Source organism: Daktulosphaira vitifoliae, unplaced genomic scaffold (assembly GCF_025091365.1).
Source record: "Daktulosphaira vitifoliae isolate Bord-2020 unplaced genomic scaffold, ASM2509136v1 Scaffold_4, whole genome shotgun sequence".
NCBI classification, from domain to species: domain Eukaryota; kingdom Metazoa; phylum Arthropoda; class Insecta; order Hemiptera; family Phylloxeridae; genus Daktulosphaira; species Daktulosphaira vitifoliae.
In genome coordinates, this window is record NW_026099575.1 from 38,858,675 (window position 1) to 38,882,776 (window position 24,102).

The 24,102-nt window shown below is 25.9% G+C and overlaps 1 protein-coding gene and 1 non-coding gene across 11 annotated transcripts in view; both read right to left on the reverse strand.

The window, feature by feature from the left end:
• Positions 1-4,888: 4,888 nt before the first annotated feature.
• The window catches only part of LOC126903893 (la-related protein 4), a 29,942-nt gene continuing 10,728 nt past the window's right edge, over positions 4,889-24,102 (reverse strand). The window contains exons 6-17 of one of the 10 annotated variants that reach the window (XM_050682454.1): positions 23,292-23,432; positions 18,949-19,230; positions 18,665-18,843; positions 18,174-18,431; positions 17,663-17,872; positions 17,295-17,505; positions 13,503-13,923; positions 12,479-12,651; positions 7,305-8,947; positions 6,893-6,935; positions 6,539-6,574; positions 4,889-6,392 (exon numbers count right to left, since the gene is read on the reverse strand). In XM_050682454.1, coding sequence (XP_050538411.1) covers positions 12,536-12,651; positions 13,503-13,923; positions 17,295-17,505; positions 17,663-17,872; positions 18,174-18,431; positions 18,665-18,843; positions 18,949-19,230; positions 23,292-23,432 — 1,818 coding nt within the window. In that variant the 3' untranslated portion in view covers positions 4,889-6,392; positions 6,539-6,574; positions 6,893-6,935; positions 7,305-8,947; positions 12,479-12,535. Of the gene's footprint in view, positions 6,936-7,304; positions 8,948-12,478; positions 12,652-13,502; positions 13,924-17,294; positions 17,506-17,662; positions 17,873-18,173; positions 18,432-18,664; positions 18,844-18,948; positions 19,231-23,291; positions 23,433-24,102 lie in introns of all 10 variants that reach the window. The other 9 variants (XM_050682453.1, XM_050682455.1, XM_050682450.1 and 6 more) reach the window with 9 other exon arrangements.
• On the reverse strand, positions 20,975-21,052 carry LOC126906447 (small nucleolar RNA Z195/SNORD33/SNORD32 family). Its single transcript, XR_007704263.1, has one exon. It is a non-coding gene; the product is annotated as a small nucleolar RNA Z195/SNORD33/SNORD32 family (small nucleolar RNA).

Below are 24,102 nucleotides of genomic sequence, written 5' to 3' on the forward strand. Positions count from 1 at the left end.
CAGGGGGGTCGCGGCACAGTGGTGACGTGGCATAGTTGGATCAAGTATAATGATATCTGACAGTGATTAAAATCACTATCAAAAAAAAACGCTTCGATGCAAATCTTTAGATAGTGTTTAATTTTAAAAAATTGGTGGATTATTCCAAAAGCTTCATAAACTGCTAGTTCCTTATTAATATCCTGATTAAGACAAAGTATGTAGAATAAAAAAGAGATTATTAGAAAATAGTATTTCCCATAAAAAAATTATATTGATCAATACACTTTTCAATAAGTTATAGCATTATAATGTTAAAAATGTAAAAAATAAAATTGAGAATTTTCACACAATAATAGCATTTGGTAGCCATTTTCACCTTGAAGATAAAATAAAGTCCGAAATTTTTTTTTTCCATGATAAAGTATATTACATTAGCTTTAATTTAAGATATATATAAAAGTGTCAGACTTTCCGGAACACTTTCAAAATTTAAGTTGAAAAAGTCAATTTTTTGTGAAAAAGTTGTCATTTTGAATCCCCCCCTGTAGGCAGGTAAAAAGTCAGATTTATAAAAAAAATATACCAAATGATAGGTAAAGACATCATGCATCTACAAAAAAAAGAATTATATTGATCCATACATCTTTCGAGAAGTTATAGCATTATAAAGTTAAAAATATAAAAAAGAATTTTTTTACAAAAATCGTATTTTTTTTATTAAGTTTAATGTCTGTTTTCACCATGAAGATAAAATAAAGTCCGAAATTTTTTTTTACCATTATAAAGTATATTACATTAGCTTTAATTTAAGATATATATAAAAGTGTCAGACCTTCCGGAACACTTTCAAAAGTTACGTTGAAAAAGTTCTACTTTCTATATGCATTTTTATGTTTTGAATCCCCCCTGTATTTAGGGAAATGGTCCGATTTAAAAAAACAGTATGTCGAATGAAAGATCTATATAAATACTACTTCTCATAAAAAAATTGTAATGATTCATACATTTTTCAAAAAGTTATAGCATAATAAAGTTAAAAATGGAAAATACAAAATCGAAAATTTTCACACAAAAATAGCATTCGGTAGCCATTTTCACCATGAAGATAAGATAAAGTCCGAAATTTTTTTTTTTCATGATAAAGCATATTACATTAGCTTTAATTTAAGATATATATAAAAGTGTCAGACCTTCCGGAACATTTTCAAAATTTAAGTTAAAAAAATTAATTTTTTGTGAAAAAGTTGTCATTTTAAATCCCCCCTTGTGGGCAGGTTAAGGGTTAAATTTATAAAAAAAATATACCAAATGAAAGGTAATGATATTATGCATCTATATAAAAAAGAATTATATTGATATGTTTATTTTTGAAAAAGTTATGGCACTTTTAAGTAAAAAAAATTGAAAAAATTTCGAAAATTAGCGATTTTTAAATTTGTAATTTTTTTGGAGGTTTCCCCCTTTTACGGGGAACGAGGGAATTTTTTTCAATTTTTAAGGGTAATGTCTTCGACTAGATACGATTTGTGATCTTTTGACGTATCATTGAAAGAAATCGGTTCGGTGAGAGCTGAGAAAAAGTGGTAATAGACACAAAAAAAAAAAAAAATAATAAACACATCTTAGTAAAACCAATACCTTCTCAGCTTCGCATCGAAGCTAAAAATATATTTTAACAATAATTAAATTACATTATTATTATACATTTTTTGATTATGTACTTTTTTTACAATTAGGAAATTTTTTCCGATAATCACTTACTATTTGTAAAACGTATTGTTTCTGTTCTTTATTTGTAGTTAATATATTAATGTAGTCTTAGATTAATTTAATGCCACGCTAAGCTGTATCATTAAGGACTCGTAATTTACTTATAGTAATTAAAGCATTTATGTAACTGTTGTTCGCACTCCAAAATGATGGATCAATTTTCAAAAAATCAGTGTTCAGATTAAATAGTTGTAAATTTGATAGTAACTTACTACCAGTTATTTCGTGGGAATAATTACCAATAAGATAAATATAAGTTCGTAATATTTTAAAAGACGCTAAAAGTATTGTACATTTGTGATTAAAACGTATCATTTAACATATAATAATAAACAGGTAAAATATATTAAACGTGTTCACAAATTGTCTGCTGCATTTATACGACATAAATCATGTCAGTTGTCGAAAATAACTCAAATATACCATCTTTCATAATAGCATAATTGTTACTATCTTAAAGTAATTCAGTAAACCAAAATTGATATATTGATACGACAAAATGTAATAATACAATCAATTTTGATAAATTTGTAATTAATCATTAATGAACTGTCCATAAAATAATAAATCTAATATAATTATCGTACTTGGCATAAAAAATTAAACTTCTAGAATCTTTTTTTAAACGAATATGCGTTTTCCAAAAAATAAAATGAAAATAAATAATTAAAAATCAGTTATAACGTATTTTTAACACTTTTACATGTTTTTTACTTTATGTAGTGTTTTTGTGGGTTATTTATTGAGAAAACAACATTGAAGTTATTATTTTTGAATTTCTGGTAAAATTTTCTTTACTTGAGTTTTACTTTTATAATTCAAAGTTAAGAGAAAAAAAGTTATGAGACAGATCAGTTATTTCTATTAAATTTGACTCTTCGACTCAACTTAATAGGCACGGGTTAACCTTAACGGAATGGTCCCAAATTTTGGACAGCTCATTTACTTGACCATTAAAATAAATTAAGGGGTAGTGTAAAAAAAAGACATTCGATTTTTGAGGGCCACCCTAATGTATATATTATAATATTTATATATATATATAATTATCAGATAGAGAAGTATAATATGTTGTTTTTTTAAATTTTTTGAGAAAATTCCTTGGGGTTTTTGAATTTTGATATCCAGACGCTGCCTTTTGTTAAAGTTGAAATTAAAAGGCCTTTTTAGTCGATTAGTCCAGGAAATCCAGGGACATTTGGCCGTCGATTTTATGTTTCGTTTTGTGCTATCATCAAACTATGCACTTGATTATATATTTTGTTGTAATAATAGCACTACTCACAGGAAGGTATGACATCACTCCACCTAATCTATAATGGACACAAACCATCAATGCTAAACTGTGCACCCGGGTTTTTACTAGCTATCAACACCCCCTCCCAAGTAACTGGTGACTTTAACAGCCAGTGTACCACTTGAGGGTATAATAATATAAACGAAGCAGGGTATAAACTACAAACTTTGGTATTAGCTCCTAATCTTTAAATTCTATAAGACCTGATATATTCTTGTCAGATAGGTGGAACTTCTGTAGTAGAAAGGCATAAGTACTTTTAAAGCGACTAGAAGGCAATTTAAAACTGAAGGTAACAGAAAATAATGTCAGTTTGCACAAAGAATAGCCTTGGTATTGTTGGAAAATTCTGAATGCAATGTGAACGAGGCACACAAAATGAGTGTGAAGAAAGATTTATATAACTTCAATAAACGAGCATCTCCTCTTCCATCTATAACGCTACCTTTCAAAGTTTTTAAAATTGTAGAAGCCATTAAAGAAATCAAAAAAGGAAAATCAGCAGGGAAATATGGTATATACCTAGAATTCTTTCATCACCTGAGCGTAAACATTTAGGTGCTACACACGTCAACACTGGCTCTAGTTTATTTATCGGTCAAATATTGTACTACGGTGAGGGGAAACAGCAACTACTGTCAACTAATGGGTACGCAAGTCAAGAAAGCTTGCGCCTAATAACATGGAGTGCCATGCCGACGCCACTTCCATGGCTACCAATACTGTCGAATATAGGAACTTGCTACATTTGAAAAGAACTTTCTATCCTAAAGCTAGTGTATGGGTTTACAAAGAATTTGAATTACTAATCCTTTAGAATGGAAATACAATACCCCGTTTGAACTTTTGTAAACCTCTTTTCTACAGAGCAAAAAAGTTGGTAAGCTACTACAACAACCCGGATGCATTTTCAAATCGAATGTTACGAAAGTCTACCAAACGATGAACTAGTCCAGCTGTACAATACAACAGCCTAAAATAAACTACCATGCAAAATATCGCTTAATCGCATCCGTACTTGTCAAGGGCGATATAACCAACTCTTAAACAAATGGAAATTAAGGGACAACTCAAATTGCAACTGCGGAGTGATGCAATCAATGGACCACATTATAAAGGACAGTCTGGCTCGACGGTACCCACAAGAGATACAAGATATTTTCAACGCTACAAAACCGACTATTGAATTGTCAAGTAAATTTGACGTCGAATTATAAACCAAGTAACCTAACAAACAATATAACCTTTATATAGTTGTTCATTTAACTGTATTTTATGAACCTTGTTGTGTATTGAGTAGTGATAAGTTTTACGATTGTAATGTAGTCGTAGTAGTAGTAGTACCGGTTTACACACGGCCCAGATAACATGCAACACACTCGCGAGTGCCCAATTATAATGCAAGTTTCATCAATAAAGTTTTCGTAAAAGTAATTGCGGTGTTGATTATTTCACTAAGTAAACCCGCATAACAAACATATTTAATTTATGTATATATTTAAATTATAAAAATCGTCGTCAAGATCTTGAACGTCATATAAAATAAATAAATCAACACAAATGTGCATATCAAAAAGGGAACCTATTAAAACACTTAAATGATTCTATGCTGAAATTGGAGACGTTGGCTAAAAATGATGAAAATATATATACCTATATTTATCATGACGATGCCCGTCTTTACCATCGTTTTTTTTTTATAAAAGGAAAATTTTAAATTTGGAATTAATATGGATGTATGACAAATTCAGGGGATAATAAAAAATGCTATTTATTGTAAATGTATCATATAATTATGTCATTTCTATGATAAAAAAACAATAAAATAATGTTTGCTAATTAGTTTTTTCATATATAATGTATGTATTTATAAGATAAATAATCAGATATCACAAAATTTTCAAATCAAACAAGACTCCATGAACATATACATATAAATTCGTACATCATCATTCATTGACATGGACCACACGCCATTTGAGGGGAGTAAACTAGATGAGATATAATGATTATTTATATTTCCACTGTGATCATGAAATCTAGTTTGAAAGAGCTTAACAATTATATAACCAATTAAAATTTTATATTTATATTATTATAAAATAATAATAATAGTAATTATGTTTATTTAAAAATATAAATAAATTAAAAGATTTCAAACTAAACAGAATGAATGAATCAGTCAACTGGTTTCAAATATTAACGCGATTTGAAATTATCTTAATATTTTAAACATACATCATAAAATAGTATGAATGTATAACAGAAGTCAATATTAATAATCATTATAAACACACATTAAAAATTCATTATGTATTATGACAACTAACAAACTAGTGGAATTAGGCATTCAAAGGGTAAAAAATTTGTAAATAAGGCATCTTATTATGAAAATAACACCTAATTAATAAAATAAATTTTGTGATTATTTATAATCATATGCTAGTTATTTGGAAGGCATAAGCATAAATAATTCATACTATTACTGTATTGGCGTTAAAATATATATACATTAGTCCAAGATATGTTTTATTGTAATATATTTTATAATTTAAGTAATTTGAATGTTACACAGAAAAATTTTGTTATAAATGAAGTATGATTTTGATATTCATATTTTAAATATAAATGAAAGTTTAAAATATTTCTTTTACTTGAACATAATAAAAAATCAGATACAAAAATAAATGAACTTTCATTGCTTTTTAAATATAATTATAACAACTTAACATTATTGAGCTTTTATTAATATTTTTAAACATAGTCTATTATATTTAAAAATAATGAAATACTTTGAATAAAAATAACTTTCATTATTTAGTCCTTTTTAATAATTATAAGAAACAAATAGACATAACTATAATTATTATTCAAATTTACTTAGATATTTTAGGGTATGAATAATATTAAGTCTTATATAGTAGTTTTTAATTTCTAATATATAAATGTATATTGAATAAATTATTAAATAATAGAATTACTAAAATTCTTACAGGCTGGTTTCTTAATCCAATAAAATTATATTTCCAAATACATTAAGTAAATTATAAAATATAATATTAACAAGATAACTCAATTTTTTTTAATGATTAAAGACTGAGAATAAATATAAATAAAACAATAATATATTTAATAAATAATTGTTTTGCCTTCCATGACTAGCACTAAAGGAAATATTTTCCTAATTCCACTTTAAATACTTATAAATGTTAATTCAGCTATTAAGATTAAAAAAAGATAACAAATATATACAAGATTATTAAAAAAATATACAATTTGTCAAAAAAAAAAAAAAAATTGTTTGTCCCAGTATCCTTCCAACTACTACTTATATTTTATGATCCTGAAAAATATAAATTATAATATTCTAAATTAAGGCATTCAAAATAAAGATATAATTAACATAATATTAACCCAAATATTGTATGATAATATTTTAGAACAAACAAACAAAATGTCTAATGGGTTAAATTAAGAGTGAATTCATACTTTCTTTATTTTTTTGATAAACCATATACCTAGTCTCTAGAAAAAAAAAAAAAAAAATAAACAACAAACATAACACATATATGGCCATATCAATACAATGGGAAATGTATAAACCAAATTGTAACAATTAACAAATTTAATAAAATAATAAATAATTAATAATAATAATAATAATAATAATAATGATCAATGGATTATAATTTCGATTACAATGTTTTCATTCCTTGAAATATGTTGTTTTCAAGTCTTCAGCTACCAATAAATAAAAAAAGAGCTTATTATATACATCCATTTAAGCTTGTCTCAATGCACAGGGTGTAAGAGAAAAAAAGATAAATAATTATGGTAACTTACAGAAAACAATCATGCATTTTTGATTCAATTAAATAGGTACGAACTGATAAAAACAAAACATTTTTATAAGTAACTTAACTTATCTAAAAGAAAATTAATGAATATTTCAATTTAGTGATAACTATTTTTTCAAAGAAATTTTTAAAATGAAACTTAATTGAAAACATTTTAAAGTGATAACCAAAAACAAAAATAAACTTGAACATTATTTTTTTATTATTTTCAAGTGAATAAGTTCATCATTTAATTTATTTTCATAAATAAATGTAATAATTGAAAACAAACTAAATATAAATGAATTATTTAGTAAAAACTGTCTTTTTTCAAAATAATTTATCTTAAAAAAAAAATTATTAACATATAATAACAATATAAAAAGTGCATTTTTAAAAACAATTAAGCAAGAAATTACTTTAAACTTTATTGTATTACTTCACATATAACTTGCTACATTAGAAAATTTTGAAAGGTAACTAAAAAAAAAAAAAAATTAAAAAGTAAGAAAACTTCACCAATTATTTTAAATATTGTGTCTCAATTGTTAATTTAAAATTTATTTTAATAAATTAAGTTTTTGAATAAAATTGTAATTAAGTAAAAACTCGTTTTTGGTTACTCGAAACCATTAGTATACTGTTCAAGTGATTTTTTGTTAACAAGTTTTAGATTATATATTAATTAAATAGTTTACTGAAGTGATAATTCTCAAAAATAACTAAAAATGAGTTTGATTGAATAATCAAGAATTTTTTTTAAAACAGATTACAAAGAATTTGATATTTTTCAATAATACAAATTTTCAGCGGGAAATTAAAATAAGCAGGTAGTCAAAAGTATTCATGGTTTAAATACACTACAAAGAATTTCTATTTTAAGTAAATAAAACATCTTGTTACCTTACAATATACTAAGCAAATATAACATCAAAAACTAAATTATTTAAGTTAAATTGAAAAATAACAATAACAAGCTTAGTAAAAAATTATAATGTTAGTAAATTTCGAAATTTGTTTCTTGAAGGGGTATTATTTAAACAGTAACATTAAAAAAATTTTAAAATTACTTTACAGTGAAATATAAAATGAACTTAATAAAATAAATAAATTTTAAATATTACTCACAAGAGGTATCAAAACAAAACAACATTTATGTATGTGTAATTAATAATCAACATAGCATTTAAATGAATATAAATATAACAATGCTGTGATAAGAGAAATGAAAAATTGGATTTTTCATATATCTCTAAACAAATCTATCTTAAATTAAAAAACAATTTAAGTTTCTATTCATCAATTGTAGCATTAACAATTAAGTCTTCAATTTTGTTCGTTTTATTAGGTCAACAAATTTCATTAGTAAACTATGTTTGAGTTTAGTAAAAATTGAATCATCGTGAATCAAGCATTATACAAAAGATAGTAGATTTTCGTACTTCAGAATGACATTTTTTTATTAACAAAATAATAGAGTTCTTAAAAATATTAGCATTGAAGCACTTTGAATAATTGAAAATTCAACACTGAATATAAGTTTGTTATACATGGTAATATAGATTATAATTAAAACACTTTTACAATTTTAAACATATTTATTAACTTTTGTCTATACATTAATATGCATTTATATACATATATAAACACACATGTTCGCATAAACAAATGAACTTAGGCATTTTAATATATTATATTTAATTTTATCACAGCTATGTTATTATTTTTTTAAAAATATACATTTATATATAAATATATTATATACTATAAATATATATAAATCATTATAGGTAGCTTTGTTTCAGTTGTTTTGTTTTATGTATTTTCATAAAAGGAAACAATTATAAGATACTAAACTTATATATAAAAAAAAAAAACTAACAATAAACATAATAATTTGGACTTGATTAGAATTATATGACAATAGGACGGGGAGATAAAAATAACAATCACTGGTACTTAAAGGCCTACATAATCTTACAAATAAACTATGCCAATTACATCCAGTGCCCACATTCTTTGACATAATGGTAAGAACCGATAATGAACAGAGGCTTTAATTCTGAAAAATTAAAATACCAGTAAATTAAAAATAATTCTGACCTAATTTAGCCAGATAGAATAATCAACCAATCCAAACTATTTTGAAAAATATATTTAATTAATTTAACTACAAAACAAAACAAGTAAAATTGATTTTTTAATAATGTTTTTATTATTTTATTTGACATTTGGTTTGACTGTATTGTTTATGAGTATGATCACAATGTAAGTTAACAGTTATCACTAGTGATGATCATTTTGTTTATATTGTTTTTTCTTTAAATATAACATATACATATGTGAAAGTTTAAAATAACATAACATACCTTAACACAATAATAAAAAATTAAGCCTCTGTCATATTTAATTTAATGTGGATAAAGATTTAATTTATTTAGAATATAGAAAGCAAAATCAGAATTGGTTGGGTTAACATTTATTGTGTGCAGAAAACTAAGTGGAAAGAAGAGAAAGTAAGAAAAATAGGCGAGGGTTATAAAATAATATACTTAGGTAAAACCATTACAAAGAATGGTGTAGGGATTGTTTGTAAAGACAGTAAAAAAGATGACTGTGTGGAATGTCGAGGGAGACATAAATGATGTGTGGAATAGATTTGCTAGTTGTGTAAAGAATACTGTAAAGGAGATTGTTGGTGAGAGTAGGGATAGAATGCTAGAAAACAAGGAAACCAGGTGGTGGGATGAGAACGTTCAAAAAATTATAGAAAGTAAAAAAAAAAAACAATTCAAAGTATGGCAGATGAGCAAAAGGAGAGAAGATAGGAAGGAGTATAAACGCCTGTGCAAAGAAGCCAAATGTGCAGTAAATAAGGCAAAGTTTAAGAGGTATGATGAGTTGATAGGCTAGGAACAAAAGAAGGCGAGAAAGATATCTATACACTTACAAATGTAAGAGAGAAAAGGTCTAAAGATTATCATTATAATATAATGATTGTTATATTATAAGGTGTATAAAAAATGTTAATAATAAGGAACTCTCGAGTGATGATGATGTGAAAAAAAAAGTGGAGAGTATTTTGAAAAATTACTGAATGAGGAGTACCCATAAGCGACATTAGAGGATATCTTGTAGAATAAGGGACTGATAGATTTAATTAGTGAGAAAGAGGTATGGGAGGCTGTGCCATCAATGAAAAAGAATAAAGCAGTAGGACTAGATGAAGTCCCCATAGAAGTATAAAAAATATTAGGCGGTGTTATGCCAACAGGTGATCGAAGGAACATTTAAATAAAATCTCATTAGATGGGAAACTTCTCAATTAATGGAGGAATAGTATTGTGGTGCTGATATTTAAAGGTAAATGTGACATACAGGAGTGTGGAAATTATAGAGGCATAAAGCTTATGAGTCTTAGAATGAAAATTTGGAAAAAGGTAATAGATAAGAGAATAAAAAATGCGACATCGGTATCAAAAAACCAGTTTGAATTTATGCCTGGTAAGTCAACAATAGAGCCATTATTTTGTGTGAAGCAACTAATAGAAAAGTATAGGGAAAAGAAGAAAAAGCTCTATATGGTATTTATAGATTTGGCGAAAGCTTATGATAGAGTAACGAGAGAGGTTTTAAAGTTGGCATTAATGAGAAAAGGAGTCTCGAAAAAGTATATTAATATAATAGAGGATATGTATGATGGCTCTTGTACCAGGGTAAAAAGTATAGGAGAAGTAACAGAAGGTTTTCGGGTAAGAGTAGGAGTGCACCAAGGTTCTGCTTTAAGCCCTTACTTATTCTCTAAAGTGATGGATGAAATTACTAGAGAAATACAAGGAGAGGTGACGTGGTGCATGTTGTTTGCTGACGATATAGTATTAATAGGGAGGAAATCAATCAAAGGTAAGAGGTGTTGAAATCAACTGTAACTCTAAAAAGGTTTAAAAATAACTAAGAGTAAGACAGAGTATATAGAGTACGAGTTTGACAAAGGAGAACATGAGGTAGGTGAAATAAGATCAGTGACAATAGACGAGGACATGATTGGAGAGGTGGTAAGTTTTAAGTATTTAGGGTCAATTGTGCAAAAGAGCGGTGGTATTGATGAGGATGTAAGACACAGGATTAAGTGTGGGTGGTTGAAGTGGAGAGAAGCATCTGGCATCTTATGCGATTAAAGAAATCCAATGAGCCTAAAAGGTAAATTCTATAAGACTCTAGTGAGACAAGCTATGATATATGGCTGAAGGAAGAAGAGGTAAAGGAAGACTAAAAAAGAGATGTAGGGATGCTATTCAATGCGATATGAGGACAGCTGATGAGGGAGATCGTGTCAAGTGGAAGTTTAGGATAAAGGTGACCAACCTCAAGTAGTTGGGATTAAGGCAAGGAAGAAGAAGAAGATAGTAAGCAAATAAAGATCATTTTAAACTCATATTGAAAGAGAGACATCATTCCTCTAGTTATACTAACATAAGTATAATTAGCATATAACTATTACTGTAACTGATAACAGTGATAGAAGTTACCACTGTTATCAGTTTTATTACAATAGTTCTGAAATCATTTTATGTAATTTTGTTTTGTAATAACTTAATAATTTATATTATTGAATTAAAAATAAAATTAAATGTTGAACTTTTACATGTTTATTTTACCATATAAAAGATTTATTAAAATTTAGTTTATAAATAGTAACAAAGGTTTTCATATTCTCAAAGACTAATGGAAATTTCTTATTGAAACCATTTAAATTCCCACAAGACATAATTGTGTGTATACAACTTTAAAAATCGAGAAGCAAAAAAGAAATTGAACATCAACTGGCAAGGGGTTTAAAGAGATTATGTAGATAAATTCTAAATATTTGTAAGTAAAATTAGATAATGCTTTAACATATAAAGTAGACTGAAAAAAATTGCAACAATAATATAAGCCAAAGCTAGCAGGTATAAAGAAAGGCTTACACAAAGGTGCTTTGAATGTCTGGTATTGCCCTTTGTTATTCAGCCAAAGAGTATGGTCAACAAATGCCAATCAAGTAGACATGGGATTATACAATACAAATAAAATTATTACTGAATGTCTGTAAATTATATAAATAGAAAAAATACAAGTTTTACGTGGGGTTTCTTTATCAGATATAAAAAGAAAATTAACAGCAATGGTAGAAAGAGAAAAAGGGACGTGAACATATACACCACATATGTTTGGCGACCTTCAAATTTTATTTTACTAAAATCTAGAAAACTTTATTAGTTTTGGAGCTCATTACAGAACTGCCAACAATGACAAGATTAAAAAAATAGCAGGAATAATTCATTAATAACAACAAAAGTATTAAATAGGAACAATCTTTTCTACCAGGATATGGATAACCCTGGTGCACATTTAAGACTATTAATAAAATTCAATCAGAAATTGGAAGGACCTAAGCAAACACACAGTAAGGGACTAACTTATGATGTAGACTAAGAGTGTAAGAATGTGCAAACATCGAATCATCTATTAGAGTCCAATAATACTAATGAAAGGAGAAAAACTACTTTTAAAGAAAAAATAAATTTTTTTTACTAATAAATTTATCACTTACTATTTATGAACTTTAAATTTCAAATGTTATATATGTGTCTATATTTGGCCTAGAAAGTTACTTAGGTGACTTAGTATGATTCACTTTAGGTCCACGATCTTTTTTAGGCGTTGTTCCCCGGTCACTATTAGTTGATCTATGTCCTTTTGAAGGTCGGTTTGATGTGTGACTATCTAAAAATGTTTAATATAAATAATTTAGAAATAAATTTTGCATGAAATTAAATTTATCACAATTATGGAGAATTTTTATATAATCTTACAAATTTATAAGCAAATATTATTTCATTTCATTTTTTTAAAAGAAATTTTTAAGACAGTTAAAAATAAATATGTTTAGTATTTAATTTTAAAAACTATTTAATATTTAATATTAAGAAATTGTTGTTATAGTTGGGCTATTTTTCTAAACTTAATAGGGTACATTATCAGTATTAATAAACTTCAATATAAATCACAAATTAATTAATAATTGTTATACAAATTTTTCCATAAATCTGATATTTGTTAGTTAAATGATGTTAACAAAGTCAACATCATTTTTAGCATTGATACTATGTTCTAACACAATGCCCAGATTATGGAAAAATAAAATAAAGTCTAAAATTGTATGGATAATTAATACATTGTCAGGACACAATCTAATACAATATCCCTTCATTTTACTATTTAAAACCATAACACAAATTCTACTATATTTAGTAGTATTACATGTTAAACCTGTATTTTTTTTTATCAATGAGTAAGCTGAAGACTAATAAATTATTAGGTAATTTTTGGTTGAATAATAAATTTCTATTAGTTTTTTAAGAAAAAAAATAATAAGATAACAATTCAATGACTATTACAATAATGTGAAAAAAATATTATTATAATTTCTAAGTATTAAATAAAAAAGTAATATTAGTATATAATTTAAGATCAATAAGAAATATAATTTTGAAATATTTTAAATTAACTTTCCTAGCTATGATTAATTTGAATTCGGTTATTAAAATAAATAGATTATTTTTATAATATATTACCAATTTGAAGATTAGATTGTTTAATTTGAGAAGTTAAAACAGGCACAGTTTCTTCCTTTTTTTCCTCTTCTATAATAGTAGATTGTACAAATGAAGGCATATTAGGAATATGAACTTCATTTTTATCTCTGTGATGTTGTGCTACTTGTGCATAACTTAATTTGTGTCCAATAGTTGGCGATTCATTTCCATTAAGAATAGGATTATTGTTGACTAAGTCGGCTGAAAATGAAGTAGGTGGTTGTGGTATAACACATTGTGATGACGATGCAGATTTACTACTTGATACTATCTTATTAAAATTTGGTGATCCATTGGCTTTAGACACAGGAGTTATTAATGACAATTCAATTTTACTTGGCATAGCAGTCTTATCAATAGGATTTATATTAGAATTTGTAGTTGTAACAATATCTTGAACCTAAAATAAACATAAGAACTGTTATAAATGATCAGTGATTAAATATAATTAATAGAGATGAAATTATATAAGATTTATAGTTAAATTTTAAAACATCTTACTCTTTATTATTAATTTTGACACACTTAAAAAAAATGGAAGATTATTCCAAAAGAAAATGAACTCTTATTTCGATATTTATATCTTTATTACAATCTTGCCAAGTGCAAGTTTAGGATAAGGGTGGCTGACTCCAAGTAGTTGGGATTAAGGCAAGAAAGAAGAAGATATCTTAATTACAAGTTTTATGATTTTTTAAATTATAATATATGAATAAATATTTGAGTTATAGACTCTAACCTTTTTTTTTTGTAAATATGAAAACGAACAAAATTAAAAATATTTATTTTAAATCAAAATAAATATTTTTTAATAAAAATAATTAGGAGGAATTAATCTCCTAACATCCTTTTTTAATACGCAAACATCTTAAAAACACTTACAAATTAGTTAAATTTTCAACAATAATTTCTTGAATTATTTTGAATTTTTCAATTTTTATATATAAAAAAAACTTTTTTTTTAAATTTAGTTTAAATCATAAAGATAATAATTTCCAGAAGTCAAATTATTTATTTCAAAACAAAATATTTATTATTATTACAAGCACTTTAATTTAAAAAAAAACCCAGCACAGGGGGGTCGCGGTACAGTGGTGACGTGGCATAGTTGGATCAAGTATAATGATATCTGACAGTGATTAAAATCACTATCAAAAATAAACGCTTCGATGCAAATCTTTAGATAGTGTTTAATTTTAAAAAAATTGGTGTTTTATTCCAAAAGCTACTTGATCTGCTGGTTCCTTATTAATATCTCGATTAAGATAAAGTATGTCGAATGAAAAAGGGTTTATTAAAAAATATTATTTCTCATAAAAAAATTGTGTGGATCCATAAACTTTTCAATAAGTTATAGCATTATAAAGTTAAATATAATATAAATAATAAAATCGAGAATTTTCACACGAAAATAGCATTCGGTAGCCATTTTCGACGTGAAGACAAGTCCAGAGGTCAAATTTTTTTTTTTCAAACTAAAGTATATTACTTTAGCTTTAATTTAAGATATATATAAAAGTGTCAGACCTTACGGAACATTTTCAAAAGTTATGATGAAAAAGTAAATTTTTTCTGAAAAAGATGTCATTTTAAATCCACCCCTGTGGGCAGGTTAAGTGTCAGATTTACAAAAAAATTATACCAAATGATAAGTAAAGACATCAAGCATCTATATAAAAAAAATTTATATTGATATGTTCATTTTTGAAAAAGTTATAGCACTTTAAAGTAAAAAATGTCAATTATAAAATCGGAAATTTTCACACAAAAATAGCATTCGGTAGCAGTTTTCACCATGAAAACAAGTCCAGAGGTCAAATTTTTTTTTTTCAAATTAAATTACATTACATTAGCTTTAATTTAAGATATATATAAAAGTGTCAGACCTTCCGGAACANACACACAAAAAAAAAAAAAAAAAAAAAAAAAAAATAAACACATCATAGTAAAACCAATACCTTCTCAGCTTCGCATCGAAGCTAAAATATATAAAATTATTTTTATAACATTTTGAAATTCTACTTTCTATACTAGTGTTCAAAATTTTTTTGAAAAAAGGGAAATGGTCCAATTAAAAAAAAAAAAACTATGATGAATTAAAGGGGTATTTCCAAAAAAATTGTATTGATTCATATATTTTTCAAAAAGTTAAAGCAATATAAAGTTAAAAAAAAAAACAAGCACAGGAGATCGCGGCACAGTGGTGACAAGGCATAGTTGGATCAAGTATAATGATATCCGACAGCAATTAAAATCACTATCAAAAACCCTTTGATGCAAATATGTAGATAGTATTTAATTTTAAAAAATTATTGGTTTATTCCAAAAGCTACATGATCTCCTATTTCTCTATTTATACCTTGATAACAAGTTTAATGATTGATAAGTGTAATATATGAATAAATATATATATAATATATAAATATAAACAGGGGAATGGTTTTATTTAAAAAAAAGTATGTGAAATGAAAGAGGTTTATAAATAGTATTTATCATAAAAAAATTGTATTGATCCATATATATTTAATAAAATTATAGCATTATAAAATTAAAAGTATAAATAGAATTTTTTTAATCGAGCCACACCTGGCAACACACACAAATTGTCAGCTTTTAATAGTATGGTTTACAAATTAATTAATATTCTGATGAATAAAATAGATTTTGATAAAGAATTGGTGGTTATAAAAGAAATAGCTAAATTTAATGGGTATAACGAAAACATAATTTCAAAATTAGTCCGAACACAAAAGTCGAAAAAAGAAAGGAGGGCACAGCTAGTACACTCACCAGCGAGAGGGAACAAAAAGTAATTAGATCACCAATTTTATATTATCCGGGTATCTCAAATGGATTAACTAAAATATTTAAGAATTTTGGTATTACTTTGGTAACATCTAAGAGTAATAATTTAAGAGATTTATTAGGTAACCCTAAAGATAAGGTAGATGAAGGGGGGAAATCAGGCATTTATAAAATACAATGTGAAAGTTGTAATAAATGTTACGTAGGACAAACAAAAAGAAATATAGGGGTCAGGTTTAAAGAGCNCCAACAAAAAGAAATATAAGGGTCAGGTTTAAAGAGCACTTAAGAAATATTAAAAATCAAGAAGTTGAGAAATCTCCAGTGGCTGAACATTTATTGCACACATAATCACTCCATTAAAACCATAAAACTAATTAAAAATTTAAATAATTAGAAAGAACTTAATATCAGAGAAGATGAGTTAACTTATAAAAATATTTTTTTTCTTTCAGTAATTTTATTTTATTACATTATAACTATTGCATAAAGATGGTCAACTCCCACTGTAACCTGGATTATGATAACAAAGAACAAAACATAATATAATAGAGGATGCATAGGTACACCTGAGTAACAAAGTAATTTTTTTCCAACCTCTGACATTCACATTTTCCGCACATACAACCCACCACTCACAACAGTGACCCTATATTGGGTAAGATTTGTCATTTCATGAAAGTTTGAGAAATGAAAAAAATCGAATTGGGTCAACTCGAGATCAAAAATTTGTAATATAGTGGAGGCAACAGGAATGTCAAGTTAAATAAATTTTCTAATAAACAAAATATGTTAAATCTCACAAGAATTCAAAAATTTATAAAATAGCTGGTACCCCAATAACTATTTTATTGCAACTTTTAACTTCAATTAAATTAGAAAATTTTTTATTATTTTCCTTAATTATATTAAACTTTAGCCTTAAGTCACAATAATTTTACAAAATTTAATGTAAAATGAATATACCTGAGAGTGTTTAGTTACAGACGTAATTGATGTATTAGAAAAATCATCAATTATAGCAGAAACTGCCAAAGACCGAACAATACTTGGCAGCTCAGTTTGTGAGCCATTTATCAGACTTTCTGCATTTACAGTCAAGTCTTGATTATCAGTCTTAGGTAGAGGAGTTTCAGATGACACCACAGATAAATTTGATGTTGCTACAACAGGAATCCTAAAAATAAAAATATATTTATTTACAAATTTAGCTACAAATATTAAATGTTCATAATAGTTTTTGAGAAATAAATGCCCATCTCAATTGAAATATACTAATAATATTGAGAATAAATCACAGAATATATTTATTTATTCTATCTGTAAAGACTTACCTAGAATCAAGATTGTTTCGAGGAGATAATAAGTCATGGGACAGTGAAGTTGGTGATTGATGTGGTAAGGATACAACTTGGGGTGGTAAGGGAGGAAATGCATCAGCTGCTAGATCAAAACTTTGTGAACATGTGGGTTGTTGAGGCAAGGTGGTACTATTAGATAACACTTCGGATCCAACTTCATCTTCTCTCTTCCTTCGTCTATATCTAAAATTATTAATATAATGCATAAGACAATATGTTTAAAAAATAATTAATTATTTATTAATAAATTAAAAAAATGTTTTTGTTTGATAGAAAGTAATTAGAACTTGTAATGAGCAAATATTTATGTGTTAAATAAAAAAATAAATACTATTAAAATCACTTACATATTTACAATGAAAATTACAATTTACAAGTATGTATTTAAAAACTAAAATTGTCAAGATTTTTAATACACACGCACACACAAAAAACAACTATGAATTAATGTACAAAAATATTATATAATCTAGTTAAAAAATACCTAGGTGGCAATGTTGTAGGATCTTTAGGTAATATTCCACTTGACTGTCTATCAATTATACTACAATCTTGATTGTCAACATTATTTTTAGTAGTATTAGAAATATGTAAAGATCCACTACTACTAGATGACTTAGTAAGACTTCCATTAGATGTGTAACTACCAGGGCGAGATGGTAAACCACTATCAGACGCTGAACTTCGATAGTATTCACTTCCACCAACAGAGTTATGACGCATTTTACCATTGCTTCTGCCACTATTTAAAAAAAAAAAAATTAAGTATAATCTCTAATAAGTGTATGATATAGGTCATAAATAAATAATTAATATGGCAACTTGTAAAATGAAATTTTCTTTTATACAGATTAGATAGTAAAAAATTATAAGATAATATAGTGCAACATAGAACTTTATAAGTTAATAATATCAGAATAAAATAAAAATGTAAATAGTATACAAGTGGAAAAAATAAAAATGAGTATAGCTTACGGTGCTCGTGATATATTATATCTTGAGTTTTGAGGTTTAGCAAAAGCTCCCTGTGGAGCCAATCCATTGACAGAAAATATACCACTAATATCTGTTGTGTAATAAGTACCAGTTGCAGGATGTGGCCAATGTTGTAACATATTTGTTGGGTAGTATGATGACTGTTGTTGCTGCTGTAACTTAGCAAAGATTACTTAATTTAAAAAAATACAGTAACAAAAGAAGAGATTTTTTTTTAAATTAAAATTATAAAAATTAAAGAAAAACAAATTTAAATAACTTACATATACTTGTAAATTGGCAGTAGCATAATTGACTGGAGCATATTGGGGGCCATTATTAGTATAATATAATCTAGCAGCTTGAGGATGTTGAGGGGGAGGTGCTGGAGGACCTGAAGGTGGACCTGGTTCTATGTAGGGATTTATTGTTTGAGCTTGTATTGGAGGAGTTCTAAAACCATTAATAGTTTTAATACCTGGAATTCCAGCAACAGCGCCAGGAGATATGGGAGCTGTCATACGATTCATTGGTTTAGCTTTGATTCGCGCCATTATAGGACGACCCTGAAAATTTAATTTTGATTAAACAAATGATTTAAAAACGGGTTTTTAAACACAAGGAGCTAATCCACTGATAGATGAAATAAAATATGGAAAATTTTAAAGAGCACTGTCATCTAGCTTCATTTCTTTATCACCGAAGAAAAAAACAATTGTTAGTTAAAATCTATCTACAAATAATTATTTTTGATAAAATAGAAATTTAATTATTTAAAAAAAAAAAAATGCACCATTATCCCTGTGAATAGAGGATAAGTATACTTCCACAGCCTCTTTACCAGTCATAAGAGACGACTAATGAGGTTGCGTTAGATTGACAGCTGGCATAAAATTATGTCAAAAAATATGAGTCCTGAACTAAACTTAGGCCGATTGTCCCATCTTGGATATAAGCGGGAACAGGTGAGAGGAAATAAAGTAGTTTGAAATGGAGAAGGCCTGAAGAATAAAATGTTTGATATCAGCTGGATAACTAGTGCAGTAGCTGTTTCACCAGTTATGTGTACAGATCTACTCAACACTTGTAGTACCAACGGTTTAGAGACATCATCACTAAACTTTAGGCTGAACTCGTAAATAAGTGATAAAAATAGATACAAAGTAAAAATAAATACTTGGAATGTTGGAACATAAGCTGGTAAAAGTAGAAAATTATTAGAAGTATTGAAGAGGAGAAAAGTAAACATTTGTTGTGTGCAGAAAACTAAGTGAAAGTGAATAATAGATGAGGGTTATAAAATAATATACTGAAGTAAAACCAATACAAACCTAGTTATACAGGGTGATTTTTTTATCATAACCCACTCAATTACTTGCAGAATAATAATAATTTAAACATTTTTTTTTTTTTTTATTATTTTTAGTTACACATTATTCTTGAATTTTTAACTATGTAATACTTTTTAAGTTCATCCCTTATGCCTTGGAGGGGGGTCAACTTTGTTTTTTTAAATGGTAACACATATTTTTAATTTAATAAAATGTTTGAGTTTTTAATTTAATAGTAAATGGCATTTGAATTTTTAATATAACTTTATTAGCTTATTAGATATAAACATTTAAAGTTTCAAAATTTTGAGTTAATATACATGTATAATACACATGGGATTGTAAATACAGGTAGCTAATTGGATTTTTATAACATCGATATTAGCAGGTACACAGCATTGTTATTATCAATTGTAGTAAGGCACATTGTTATGAGTTTATAAATACACTAACTGACAATACAGAAAGTATATCTATTGATAATCATAATTGATAATAAACAATCCGTGACTGAGACAGCAATGTCATAAAAATCCAATTAGCTACCTGTATTTACAATCCCATGTGTATTATACATGTATATTAACTCAAAATTTTGAAACTTTAAATGTTTATATCTAATAAGCTAATAAAGTTATATTAAAAATTCAAATGCCATTTACTATTAAATTAAAAACTCAAACATTTTATTAAATTAAAAATATGTGTTACCATTTAAAAAAACAAAGTTGATCCCCCTCCAAGGCATAAGGGATGAACTTAAAAAGTATTACATAGTTAAAAATTCAAGAATAATGTGTAACTAAAAATAATAAAAAAAAAAAATGTTTAAATTATTATTATTCTGCAAGTAATTGAGTGGGTTATGATAAAAAAATCACCCTGTATATAACAAAAAAACAAACAAAACAAATTCATGAACACAATTTTTTTTTTTTTATCAATTAGCAGTTTGTAATGATACATATTATTTGTTACAAATGTTTCAGTTGGTAGTGCATGTAATTAAAAAATCACCAGGAAATCATATTGTGGTGAGAATTTCATCATTAACATTTTTGTAACAAAATAAAGCTATAATTCTTCTCCTTAATCCTAGTTATATAAATAATTTATCTAAACACTAATATATATATTAGTTATATAAGTTTCCCTTATTTTTAAAATTTTGAAAATTCTTCGGGCCCACCCGCCAAATTTGTGTATACATATAAAAAGTGGCTACAAAAAATTTCAGGCCGATCAGATAAGTTTAACCCATGCCACGACTTGTGGTTGAAAATTGGCCAAAAGGGTAGTTTTTTAGTTTTTAGCAATTAACTTGTAAATTCACATAAACTCACAAAAAAAAAATATATATATATATTTAGAAACTAAGTTGTAAATCTAATTGTTTTGTATAAATTGAGTTCTCATAGTTTTTCTTCTAAATCCATTATTTTTACAAAAAAATGTTAAAATACGTAATATTTCATAACATTGTTGAAATTAGCATATTTGCTAATATTTTAACATATCTGACGAACCATATATGATACAACCTAATATTTCATACAAAATTTGTTTAAAATTAAATTTTACGAAATAAAAGTAATAAGTAAAAATTTCATTAAACTGATGTTTTTTGCTTTAGCTGAGATAGCTCGATCATATTAAGATTTTTACTAAATATATGAGTTTTATTGCTTTTATAATTATAAATGTATATGTACATTTATAATTTTTTTTTTTATTAAGATAGCTCATTCAATTTACATAGCATCTATGTACTGAAAACTTATTTATAATAAGGGAATCGACTTCAAGACTTCAACTGTTGCTTAAATAACATAAANATGACATAAGACTTCAACTGTTGCTTAAATAACATAAACTGCATCTAGTGCACTTATTTTATATAAACCTAACGCAGCTACGAGTTTTGGTACTATGAAATTTATTTGCCCATTTTATTCTATTTTTCTAAAACATTAAAAGGTTTTTAGTTTCCAGATTTTATGAATGAAGAAGAACTTATAATTATATCATTTGATAAATAATGTATATTTTGCGTATAGTATATCTTATTTATCATATACCAGATGATAACTAACAGAATCTAGCAATAAAACTCATATATTTAGTAAAAATCTTAATATGATCGAGCTATCTCAGCTAAAGCAAAAAACATCAGTTTAATGAAATTTTTACTTATTACTTTTATTTCATAAAATTTAATTTTAAACAAATTTTGTATGAAATATTAGGTTGTATCACATATGGTTCGTCAGATATGTTAAAATATTAGCAAATATGCTAATTTCAACTATTTTATGAAATATTACGTATTTTAACATTTTTTTGTAAAAATAATGGATTTAGAAGAAAAACTATAAGAATTCAATTTATACAAAACAGCGTGTGAATGCTAATTTACAAGTTAGTTGCTAAAAACTAAAAACTACCCTTTTTGGCTAATTTTCAACCCCAAGCAATATGGGTTTAACTTATCTGATCGGCCTAAAATTTCTTGTAGCTACTTTTTATATGTATACACACAAATTTGGTTGATGAACTCAAAGAATTTCCAAAATTTTAAGAATAAGGGACACCTATATATATTGTTTTATGACTAGTCATTTTCTTAATTACATAATTTTCTATTTTGTAAGCCAGTAAAATGTGTATATGGCAATATTTAAAAAAATTAGGTTATAAGACATAAAATGTGAAAATAATAATTTTACATCCAATAAATGAAAATACATATGCAATAAGCTAAAGCCAAATAAAAAAATTAACAAAAAGTATTATTTTAAGAGAAACCAAGTGGCTGGTATTAAATTAATTATCTGTACATTCTAATGATTAAAATCACTATTAAACATTTATTTTATGATTAAAATATGGAGAAGGCATTATGAAATTTTTATTTGGAGGATTTTTCTTTTTAAAGTATAGCCTGGCCCCTAAATACGACTGTACTGATCGACCTACTTAATGAAGTTATTCTTACTTTAGTGATCAATTTCTTGATTAAAACAAATCAAGAAGACCTAAGAAAAACCAAGATAAACATTAATTTTAAAATTTGCCAAGGATCAGCTCATGCACAAGTTTTAACTTATCATTGCCTAAAATGATAATATTGAATGAAATGATAAGAATCTAATTTAAAACAAATGATTTTTCATTTAATTTATTTCACTATATAATCCGTGTAAGATTAATTGTTTGAATATTTATAAATAAAACATAATAAAAAATTGTTCTAGAACCTTTTAAAATTAAAAGTTTAAAATTAAAAATTTATATACCTGAAATTCTTTGACTTCTTCTCGAAGGTACAAAAATGCTCTCTGTGCATCTTCATCATTCTCAAAAGTAATGTACCAAGAATTATTATGAGCGAATTCACATGATATCATTTTTGGACAAGATTCACCATTAAATAGTCCCTATTACACACAAGTTAAATAAAAAAAATTATTTATGTACATAAGAAGTTGATCCAAGATTTTCATTTAATTTTTATGTTTTGGTATTATTCCTACAGTTGATTCTGACGGGTCTTTAAAATAAATTAAAAATTTAATTAGAAAAAGTCTCCAACCTGCAAACATAAATTTTTGGTAAACATGATTTTTTGTTTATATTTATATAGTGTAAGAAATTTAATTGAGAATAATTTAAATGGAGTGAAAATTATCTAGATGAAAATACAAAATAATATTATTATTATTATTTAGTTATATAACCATAAAAATATTATTAAAAAAAAAATTGAATGAAACAAAAAATTATTACATGTGATAAATAACATATTCAAGAATCAATCTAGATGTTCAAAAAGTAAGGAAAAATGTTTGCAATGTTTTCATTGTTAATAACAATTAATCAAGCTACTATTGAACATATTAAATTAAAAAAATACCCGTGGATAGTTTATCTTTTATACCATAATATATAGTCCTTGGTTAATGACTGTATATTAAGATAGAAGTCTACTGTTTAGTAGACAACTAAGACATTTTTCAATATTTTTCAACTTTTCACAATATAAACTATATGTTCAAATATTAATGTAAACAACAAAATTTATTATTTTTCATTGGAGGTATTTTTTTT